We start from the raw sequence: 12,388 nt of genomic DNA, 5'->3' as shown, positions 1-12,388 counted from the left end.
TATACAAAAGTGTGTGTGTATATATGCCTCACTGATAAACCTTTTTACCTCATCATATTCATTTTTATTGTTGTGGTATGTGTTTCTCTTTGTCCAATTTACCACAGAGACAGATGATAATTTTTCATTGCCTTTTCTCTCTTTTTAAAGCCACCCTCAACATCCTCTTTTTCATTCAGAACTTTCCACTTTTCTTAAATTTAGCATATATATAATTATCTGTACTACTGAACCAAAATGTATGTATTATACAATATTTATTTAGTGCACTAGTAATGATCAATGGGGTTATAAAGAAAACACACATTCCTGACTTCAATGGGTTCCCATTTTCTCAGCCTGGAGTGTCTTGCTCTTTGATGCTCCTTTCTTTAGGGTCTCTCAATCAGTAGAACTCTCCTCATAAAGGTTTCTAGATTCACTCTAACTCAGAGTACTGCTTTCTCTGACCACCCACAGACTACTTAGTGCTACTCCATTTAGCAATTATTCAACATCTCCCAAATATGCACGTTGCGTGAGATCAGAAGATTCAGCTTAAACTAATTTGGTGCCTCCTACAGGCCTTGACTACTGCTCAATTCCATGTAGTGATGAAATAAATACATGTCAAATGACATATCTCACAGTTATGTTTATCTTTTGATATCACCAAGTGGCTTAAACTGAACCAATCAGCTTTCTCTGCTCATTATCTTCGAAAGCATCTAGATAAAATTTAGTCATGTACCTGAAGTCTTGACAAGAAAAAATTTAGGTAACATGGAAAATATATTTTTCAGGTCTCTAAATGAAAAATCAACACATATACACACATATAAATTTTATCTCTAAATATTTTCCCTCTGTCTTTATAAATATGTCTTTATATTCCTGATACCTCGGGTGTGCCTAAATATGCAACTTCGGTATTTGAAAGAATGGTGACTCTCTTGATCCAACTGTAATAGGTTTAGGGAGAACACTTAAAAATAAATGAAATAAGTGGGAGTTGAACTGCGGCGGCGGTGGGGGAAAGTTGGGGAAAAAACAGTAAATGCACTCATGCATATGATTATTCCACAGCTTTTAAAATAGGGGTGATCATTAGGGTAAGGAAAAATTGCTCTAAGACAGTGCCCACAATGTATTCATAGAAGATAGGGTATCAAACTACTGTTTGTATATTAGCACATAAATTGTGGTAAACAACACTTGGAAATGTCCATGTATAGAGGGTGATGATCAATTTAGATCTGTGGGAATGAGAATTCACAAGTGTTTATCATGTTTACACATCTTACTAAAATAACTCATTGGTTTAATTCAAAGACAGTATTATGTTAAATTATTATTATGAAAAACTCTCTTTACAATTCTGATTTGTTGGTAGATTTCTTTGAAAGCTTTTATCTATGGTCTGCTACAAAGTTCTGAAATTAAGAAAATTTTAATGAGGCTACTAGATATAGCAGTTAAACCATATACACACAACCAATAAATCTTCTGAGAATTATGAATTCCTATCCTAAATATTTCCGAGTTTGTTTTTCATTTATTCTTCTTCATTTGTGTTGTTATAATTTATTCTTTTTTATTAATTCTGCCCCACTTAGTTAAAAAAAGTTGAGATTTTAAAAACATGTGTTTCATTCCTATGTTTGCTTAAAGTTCTGTAATAGCAATTTATTAATTAACTCAGTAAGTAAATATAAATGAAATTTGATTAGTTAAAATTCAGTAACTTTACTTCTTGCCAATACACTAAAGAGCACCTGGCAATATTCTGCTATCAAATACCACAAAGAATAGATGACACTCTAAAACCTTTTGTAGTAGTAAAGGGAACACTTCTTAGACTGCATCTCCCAGTGGACTGTTTTGGATCCATTACCAAGATTATTACATAGTGAGACAGACCCATGGAGAGAGTAATTTTTTTATATATATATATATATATTTATATATATATATATATATACACACACACATACATACATACATATATTAAGAGTGTCAGGCACTGCGCTAGAAATTTTCACATATAGTGCCTCTTTTAATCATCACAATAACTTGCAAAATAACCATTATCACCATTTTGCCTCTCTTAAAGCCTTGCATATAGGGTCCATATTTTATTAGCTTTATACTCCCACTCTCTGGATTTGATTTATTATACAGGTGCATACACACACACACACACACAAATACACAATAGAAGGATGAGGAAACTGACTTACAAAGCATTTGACTGATTTACCCAAATCCAAAATTATTAAATATAAATTAAGTCTCTCTAACCTTGAAATCCACATAAACCTCCTTAATATTGCACTCTTAAGGTAAGAATATTTCACTGTGTTCATATAAAAATTATCTAGAATTGTGTTATTGATCATGAATTAGTTGCATTTGCAAAATAAATTAATATTGAGTGTGGACTGATGCTTACAGAAAAAGAGAACCAACTTATAATCTTAAATTACTTCACACATGCTCTAAGTGATAGAGGCCAAATAGCCTATCAGATTTTCTTGAACTTTGTATACATCAAGAACGACCAAGAGAATAATCATTTTCAGAACAATAAAAATTCCTCATATCTTCTTCTAGTGCATGACATATACTAGCTACTTGATGGAAGACTGCTGTTAAAAATCCTCTGATGACTGATGTTGTTAAAGAAACTCACATTATCAAGAAGAACCAAAGATACATTTTATCAAATTAAATAATTTCTTTTTACCATGTATTCTGCTGCTTCTTCCTTAATTAAAAGTCAACATAATATTCCCAGATTTGCACAGCTAAAGTAAAAAGACTATGAGAAAAAACAATATGGACATTTAAATTGCACAGATACATAGTTCATTTTGAAAATTCAGCATCACACATTAACAGAGGAGCAATAAAATGTCCTTACCTTAGAAAATTGTGCATTTATCCATTTTGTGAATGTTTTCTTTTGAACATCTTCTCTTTCATCTACAATGTAAAAAATATATATAATATATAAAGAGCTAAGAAGCAACTCTGGATATCACTTATATTTTACAACCAAAATAACTTTCAGTTATTATGCATTTGTCTGTTATTTCTTCTGAAAAACTATTCCTGAGCTTTTCCTCCTGCCCCTCTCCCCAGTCCATGAGGAAATTATTTTTCCCTCCTTTGTAATACCTACATACTCTAACACAGGCTGCTAACATAGCCTCTTCCCATTACAGGAGAGGTTTCCTGATGATCAGGAGCATGGCTTAGTTATCTCTGTACCCCAAAAGAGCTTCGCAGAATTCATGCTTCTAAAAATTATCTCTTTTTTCCAAAGCTGGAAGTTAGTATTGAGCCAAATGGACAGGAAAATCATCAATCTTGATTTATTAAAATGCTTCTTTGATGCTGAAGCCTATCTTTAAATTACGGCAAATGCAACCATATTGGTCAATGTTGAATAAACGAGTGCATGTGAGAGAGATTTAAAATTGAGAGATTTCATATTTTATTTACATGGGTCAAAAGAACCCTTATTGAAATGCCCTCATAAAATAACCTCATTTGCTCTCATATTACTTTTCAGTAGTAAATCTCCAATGCTTCTGAAAACAGAAGATATACAGTAAACAATCACTTTCCTATGACAAATGTATATATGCATTAAGATATCTGTTTATCTTTAAAGCATATTATTAATCCATAAGTAGATACTCTTAAGCAATATAAGAGATAATAGTGGAAAAATAATAAACCTAACACTGTTTTCTTAGATGAGAAAATGTCATTTAGCATCACAAAATACTTCTTTCTTATTTGTGTTACTCCCACAAGCTACTATGTATGGTCAAATATCAACATTATCCATACAGTATAGGATACAGGATAGCTATAACATAGAAGTCTTTCCTTTGTTGACAAGTGTGAATAAATAAAAATAGATACTACTAGTTTTCAAACCTAATCTAGCCTCTTTTGAATATTAGTTCCATAAATTCAATACTACCCTTCGTATAAAGATAATAAAAAATAAACAGAAGTTCAGATGATCAAGATTTAACCATTTTCACTAACTTGCTCTATAGGAAGACTGGTCTGTACATCTATTTCTCAATGACATACACATATATTCCTAAAAGTTAATAACCTTATTTGCAATTCCACTTATTTTTTTCTTACATGTGCATACATATCCTATCTGTCAGGCATGGGAGAGTAAACGAGTTATCTGAAAGCATTCATTCAGAGGTTTCTAAAACATACCCAATCATCTTCACCAAAAGCTGAATAGGAGGACATTTTGAAGAGATTTGTTCCAGATGCTTTTAAATGAAAAGTGGGTAGTAAAGCAATTATTTTTATTGTTTTTGATTATATGTACAAAGAACAAGTTTTAGATAGGCCTTGAAGGCAGAAGGGAAACCTTAACATTATGTGCAAAATATTATGTATCTGCTGTGTAAATGGCACTAGATGTGAGCTTCATCATATAAACGCCTTCACTAAACGTCCTCTCATACCTCTTTTGCTTTCAATGCAGGAAAAATGTGCCTTCAATGAATTACCTGCTAATGTTTTATTTTAGTATAGAAATATTTATTTTCTTTAACATGACAAATATTAATATTTTTATTATAATTATAAGATATAACATTTATTATTACCTTATTCACAAAGCTGTTTTACATATATCATCTCAATCAATCCATATGTAATTTACCATTTTATACCTGAAGAAAATACAGGCTCAGAGGGAATAAAGCTGATAAGTGACAGAGATGACCTTGCTATAGATTATTTGAATCAAAGTCCACGGCTTTTCACAGTGACCAGTTTACATTATAACTGCATAGATAATATGGAATGCTAGAAGGTGATCAGAGTCACAAAAGGTGAACATACTACCACAAATACAAAATAACCATGAATTTAGAGCCTCTATTTTGAACAACCCAGGGGGTTCCATTACACTATAACCTATGTGAATGACATCCTGGAATTTTATAGTGCAAAACCTGCATGTCTGCATGGATTTATCCAGAAGTGAAAACTGAACCTTCTTTATGATGCCGGATGATTTGTTAGTTAATATTTTATATAATAATGCTCCTATATTTGCTAATTAATATTTGGTGTTTTGCTTTTTGTCATATATTAATATGATGAATTTTTTTTTTTTTTTTTGCGGTACGCGGGCCTCTCACTGTTGCAGCCTCTCCCGCTGCGGAGCACAGGCTCCAGACGGGCAGGCTCAGCGGCCATGGCTCACGGGCCCAGCCGCTCCACGGCATGTGGGATCTTCCCGGACCGGGGCACGAACCCGTGTCCCCTGCATTGGCAGGCGGACTCCCAACCACTGTGCCACCAGGGAAGCCCCGAAAATATTTTAACATACAAAAAATCACCAAAAGTTTTGTGTCTGTACATTGCAATCCCCCAAAACATGTATTTTACTTAGCCACAGTAATATTCTTTTTTTCACTTATTTTATCATAAATATCACATGCGCTGCCCTTTCATTTTGTTTGGTATTAGAGATTCCATCATAATGAACATCTTTACGCATTCTTTTTCAGCTTCTGCTATATAATAGCCTTAGAAGAAATTACTGGGTCAACGTTATGGAAACTTTTATGGCTTTTACTAAATATTGTCGTATTGCTTTCCCAATGGTCATACCAATTTTTAGTGGTACCAGAAACAATGAGGTTATGCTGTTGAGAAGAAGTTTTTTGCTTGTATTTTTAGACAAATGCTGTTTTATTAGATACAAGGAGAGAGCTGATGCTTGTTTCAATTTGAATCTGTTTGATTACTAATGAAATAGAACACAATTTATAATTTATTTATTCTGTATGTTTCTACTTTTGTCAAAATACAAAAGTAGAAACATACATTTTACGTTTAAAAAAACATAAAAAGTTTATATCTTCTGCTCATGTATCTTGAACACTTGATAAATTAATTGGAATGAGGTCATAAATTAGTAGTTTTTAAACATTTCAAGACATGGACTCCATCTGATAAAAATAATGATCATTTTCTACAGAAATAAATGCCTATACAGACATATTTACATACAGTTTTATGGGGTTCACTGATATCCCTGCAAAAGATTCCTATTACCATGAAATCCAAGTTAAGAATCACTATTGTAAATTAAGCTACTTACTCATAGTCAATGAATGAATATATGTTCCCAAGTGGTCCTATTTTTTTTTTCAATTTTTGTTTCATTTATACTATGCTAAAAGTTTATACTTTTATATATTTGAATCTATTTCTACTGTAATTTCTCAAATGACTTAAAATTTGATCATTTAAACATGATCAGCTATATATCCATAGTTAATCTAAAATTGATACACATAAACCTATAAATATATAAATTGTTATCAAGCTTATAGAGACTATTTCAATACTTTAATAAAATATATGTTGCTGTCGACACACAGTCTATAGTAAGAGATATTAATGTGAAATCATCAACAAAGAGAATGAGAAAAGAATAAAGTGAAATCTGTTTTATTAGGAAGTGATTATCTATGAACTCCTGTTTAATCATTTAAAGAAGCACATATTCTATTTCATTTCCTCAAGGGTTTGTTTATGACTGATTTTCTTTTACTAATAAAAATATGCCTGAGTATAACAATGTGAGAAGCAAGGAAGAAAAATCTCTCTTAGATAAATTTACTTGAAAACCGTTCCCTGGAGATATCAAAGAGTGAAGAACTACTACTTCATAACTTGCAAAAAGTGAGAAACATTTTATTTTATTCTCTCTGTGGGGAAAGCCGTATAAAATTCCCTTTCTGCCATACATAAAAACTATATTTCATCTCAGAATCAATTAACCCTTTCTAATAAAGTCATTTTTTATTCAATAAATCTGGTCCTTCATATTTTCTAAGATTAGTGCAAAAACCTTTTGCCCTGTTATTAATTTTTATATTCCTGAGACCCTCAACCCCCTATAAATGTGGGATAATTAAATTGGGATATTAATGATTCACAAGAGTGAGGTACTGCACAAAAATGGTATGGGCAAACTGAGAGAACACGAAATCAGGGCAATAGGCCTCAAGTTACATTGCAGGACTTATTAGAATGGTGGCCTTTATCTGTGAAATGAGGGTATTAATTGCCTTTTAACTCATGGAGCTGTTGTTAAGATGTAATGAAATCATTTATTTATGCAATAATTTATAGAACAATTGTATACAGAATGCTTAGTATATGCTCGTCACTGTACTAATTACCCAGAAGATAAACAAGACTCATCTTTACCAAAGTTCACGGTATAGTAGAAAATAGACATATCATGGGTAAATATTAAACATTTTATATAATTAAGGATACATATGTTCAAAGGGTACTATGGGAGCACAAAGAAAGGGATATGTAGCCGCATGGATGTTAGGGAAGACATTTTCTGGAAGGTGATGGCTAGGTTTAATCTAGAAAGATGAGCAAAAATAAGGAAAGAAAAAAGGTGCAAAGGGAAAGATGAATCTTTCTGAGGAGATAGCAAGAGCAAAGGCAGGGAGGTAAGAAACCAAAAGAGCATGCTCTTCATTATACACAATTCAGTTTTCTTGCACTCTAAAATGTGAAGAAGAGGAGAGCATGGGATAAAATTATAAAGGGAGTTGACAGTGAGATCACGGGAAGTCTCCATGATATGACCCCTTATATACTATCACATAAGGCAACATGAGTGAAAGTATTTAAAAATGGGGAAAAAAAACCCCACCTAGTTATAAGAACACCAAGAATTATCCTCATTACACAGGGCAGTTAATAACAATCTGTGCCAGAAAAACATTTTAAAAAATGTCATTTCCTTGGGTGCTAGTTAATATGTTAACTGAAGATTCTCATCACTTAAGTTACCCAGAAAATATGTTTAGGAGGAGAAGGAAATATTAAAGTTGAAAACAGTTTACAAATATACATAGGGAAGAAAAACGAAGGGATATGAGTTTATTTCACCTTAAAGAGCAAACTATTAAGTAATGTGTAAGAGTTAATTAGGGTCAGTCCATTCTCTGCTTCCCCCAAAAATGAGAAAAAAAGAAATGTGAGATATGGAAGACTAATGGTAAACATTAGATAGGATTATGTGATACTGTGGAACATTATGAAGGAAGGCTCCAAACTCAGGACATATTTAGAAAGTGGATTTACCATGTTAATAATGCTACAAAATGGCAATGCAAAGTGGAGAAGAGTAGAATGGAAAATGACATGAAAAATGCTTCCATTATATCTGAGTCATAGCTTTTGATCATAGGATTATAGAATGCTAGCGCCGAAGGTGACATTCATGATCACTTTATAATGAGGAGGTCTAAACTAATTAAATTACTGTATAAAGAAGGGAAAAACAGTGTCGAAGAGGTTTCCTCATTTCCCACTCACTGGACAGTCAGTGTAATACAGTTTTCACTGCTCATCATCCTATAAAAGTTTTTCTTAATAACATCACCTATACCCTTTCTAATTTCCAAGACAGTGACTGTCTGGATTATAACTGTCTTTCCAGCACTAAGCATTGAAAGTGTTACACAGTAGAGCTCAATAAAGGTGTTCTTAAGTTAACGAAGACCAAATTTACTTTTCAGACCTCTTCTCATTTTTCTTCTCTGCAGATATTCATTCTGTTAACCTGTGGTAGAGAGAATAATGGTCCCCCAAAGATGTCCACATCCAATCCCCAGAATCTGTGAATAAGTTTTATTAAAACTTGTTTTAAAATAGGTTAAATTTAAATTATTTTAAAACTCTTTGTTAAGGCAAAGAGAATTACAGTTGCAGATGGAATTAGATGTGCTAATCAGCTCATTTTGGATAGGGAGATTATCCTGGGTTATCTGGGTGGGCCCAGTGTAATTGCAAGTGTCCTTGAAAGGGCAAGAGGGAGGCCCAAGGGGGCGAATCAGAGAGATGGCAGAATGAGAAGGACTTGGCCCAATGTTGCTGGTTTTGAAGATGGAGGAAGAGCCTCTAGAAAATGGAAAAGACAAGGAAAGAGATTCTCCCCAGGAGGCTCCAGAAGGCACACAGCTCTGCTGGCCCTTAATTTTAGCCCACTGAGGCCAATTTCAAACTTCTGACCTGAAGTTCTGAAGAACTGTTCGATTATAAATTTGTGTTATTTTAAACCACTAAATTTGTGGTAATTTTTATAGCATTAATAGGAAACTATTACATAACTTTCCTCTTTATGACTATTACTTCAAGCAAGAAATACATACTGATATCTACTAGGTGGTAGAAATTCAACTGTGTAAAAGATAAAGTTCCTACACTTTTGGCCTCAGAGCACAGTGAGAGAAACATACCCTAAAATGAATAGACAGTAGATACACAGATAAGTTCCCCAATAGGGAAAATACAGGGTTTCCTCATAAGCCTATAGGAAGGGAACTAACCTGAGAAACTCAGTGCTTCCTTGATGAAATGACACCTTAGCTGAGTTCTGAATGTTAATCAAGAGTACAGAAGCAGACAAGGTGGAAAAGAACTCCAGACAGTAAAAAGAGCAGGTGCAACTATCAGTATGTGAGAGACAGAACATGGTCCTTTCACAGAACTAGAGATAGAGGACTAAAGTGGCAGAGATGACTCTTAAAAAAAAAGAAATAATCATCAGCCTAATTATAAAGAGCCTTAAACTGTAGCTAGACGGCAGTTAGAAACCAAACCAGAATTTTAATTAGGGGAGGGGCAATATAGGTTTGTTTTTAGAAATGGATTTCACAGTATGGACAATATATTGGAAGAGGTTCCTGGAAACGAGACCAATTAGCTGGTTATAACTGAAATCCATGTGAGAAGTGATGATGGTCTGTATTGGTGATGGGACTGGAGAGAGGTAAATGCAGGCAAGATGTATTTAATAGGTATTACTGATAAGAACTAACTGTTAATTAGTGTGAAGGTAGTGAACTGCGGAGAGGTAGAGCCAATCATATTACTCAAATTGGAGGCTAGAGATCTCAGGAAGAAGAGCCCTGGGTCTGTATATATAGTGAGGAATGGAAAGAATTGGGAAATATTGAGTTTGGGGTGTTTTGAGACAAGAAGGATATGGGTAGTAGGTAGTTTGATACAGGAGCCTGAAGTGCAAGAGATAAATCTGAGTTGAAAATAAAATGTGGGAGTTCATATATATGGAATTTAAGGGAAAAAAATGTCATGAAGAACCTAGGGGTAAGACAGGAATAAAGACACAGAGCTACTAGAGAATGGCCTCGAGGATACGGGGAGGGGGAAGGGTAAGCTGTGACAAAGCGAGAGAGAGGCACGGACATATATACACTACCAAATGTAAGGTAGATAGCTAGTGGGAAGCAGCTGCATAGCACAGGGAGATCAACTTGGTGCTTTGTGACCACCTGGAGGGGTGGGATAGGGAGGGTGGGAGGGAGGGAGATGCAAGAGGGAAGAGATATGGGAACATATGTATATGTATAACTGATTCATTTTGTTATAAAGCAGAAAGTAATACACCATTGTAAAGCAATTATACTCCAATAAAGATGTTAAAAAAAAATGTGGGAGTTACAAGCCAACCGGCATGTAGTAACTGAAGCCCCTATAGTAAATGATATTACTAGAAAGAGTGCACAAGCTTTCTGATCTTCTGAAATATCACTGATTCCTGGTTCTCCTTCCAACACAAGGGCTGTCTCGTAATCTGTTTCACTGATTTGTTCGCCTTTCATCCCAGAAATGTTGGCATTCTCCAAGGGTTCTAGCTATCCTTTGTATCTTCTTGCCTTGGTCTATTATGCTTATTCTTCCTAAGCAAAGAAACTTCCTCTCCCTCCCTAACCACCACTGTATGTTGACACTGAAGATACCTAAAGCTATATTTTTCACTTTGATTAATGTCCTGATCTTCACACTGACATAGCTGACTCTAGTTTATACCTCCACTTAGATGTCCTGCAGGTACCTTAACAATATCATTCATCTTCCCAAATAAATTCATGTATCCTACTCCTCCTGCCAATTAATGGCCCCGTCATCCATCTAGTAACGAAATAAGTAACTCTTGAGTTATTATGCAAGTTTGAAAAATGCTTGCCCTGAGGTTAAAAGCCAGATATAAGGGGCTTCACGATTTGACTCCAAATGCTTTTCTAAACTTAGTATCTGTCATGCCTGTTGGCACTCACATATACCCCTTACCCCTCGGCACACATACCTACCAGGTCTACCCTAGCCACACAAGCCAAATGTCTCCATGAATAAGCCACACACTTTCTCACGTGCAGTCCCTTGTTCATGCACTCACTGGAATGTGACCTGAGAACTCTCACTCTTAAGATCAAGTTTAAATGTCAAGTTCAAATGTGAACTTAAGATCAAGTTCAAATTATGTCCTTGACAGAAGTCATCAATCAATTCTTCTGATATATACATACACTTTAGCATTTTTCAAACTGTATCATTAGTATATGGGTGTGTGTGCATGTGTGTGTATGTGTGTATACACACACACAAATACTTTACTCTCTTCTATAAAGCACCTCACATACCACCTATCACCCCCTATATGTGACCACACTTAGATGGGAGGACTATTATGTCTTTGTAATTCCTGGCACTCAATACGGTATCTTCAAGCACAAATACGTACTTAATAAGAATTGATTGACTAAATCAAATGATTAATTATTCCATAATTAAATCCCACAACTAATGAGTCTCGAGCCAATGTTCTTTCCCTCCACTTTGCTCAAACTGCTCTGTTAATTATAAACTTTCTGTCTTAATCATCACTTCATTTCCAAAAAAATTCATTGTGCACCCACTAGGTATAAAATCACTTTTCAATATCTTCTCTCAAAATTTGGTATTTGGATTGAAGAACTTATTTTCATCACAATGTAGAATGAATAATAGAGATAGAGAATATTTATTGCAAAAAATATGCCTTGATTTTTCTGGGTGAATTTCATTCTGGAGTATGATGAAATTGCCCTTTACTTCATCTTGACTGTTGTGGCTTCTAATACAAAGTAAGATGCTATGGATGACCTGTCTGACCCTTTACCTCTCCTGTAAATGTTACTTCTTTCTCATGTAGGTCAACCTCTTTTTATTGTAGGGAGTTGATAGATCCAGATAATAATTTGAACAGCTGTGTCAGCTCATATCACATAAAAGTTCCCTCCCATCCCCTGGCATTTAATCATAACATTTATGCTATATTAGCAAACTGCAGTTATGGCCAGAACCGTACATAATCACACAATTGCATATTCATAAAAAAATCAGTAACACCATATGTATTGAAAACCCAATGCAAGAATTGTAGAAACATGTTGATGATGGTTATAGAAGTTATCATGAAATAGGCCTAGTAACAATGAGGTAGAAGTATCATATTCAAATTGAAGAG

The 12,388-nt window shown here is 34.2% G+C and overlaps 1 protein-coding gene across 12 annotated transcripts in view; it reads right to left on the bottom strand.

The window, feature by feature from the left end:
• DMD (dystrophin) overlaps nt 1-12,388 on the bottom strand; it is a 2,843,071-nt gene that overhangs the window by 1,924,742 nt on the left and 905,941 nt on the right. For all 12 annotated transcript variants that reach the window (XM_079909736.1, XM_079909735.1, XM_079909718.1 and 9 more), the window contains one exon: nt 2,903-2,964. In XM_079909736.1, the coding sequence (XP_079765862.1) occupies nt 2,903-2,964 (62 nt within the window). The remainder of the gene's footprint in view (nt 1-2,902; nt 2,965-12,388) is intronic.

This window comes from Stenella coeruleoalba, assembly GCF_951394435.1.
Source record: "Stenella coeruleoalba genome assembly, chromosome: X".
Lineage (NCBI taxonomy): Eukaryota > Metazoa > Chordata > Mammalia > Artiodactyla > Delphinidae > Stenella > Stenella coeruleoalba.
The sequence above is the reverse complement of the archived record's forward strand: the minus strand, read 5'-3'. Positions and strand labels throughout refer to the sequence as shown.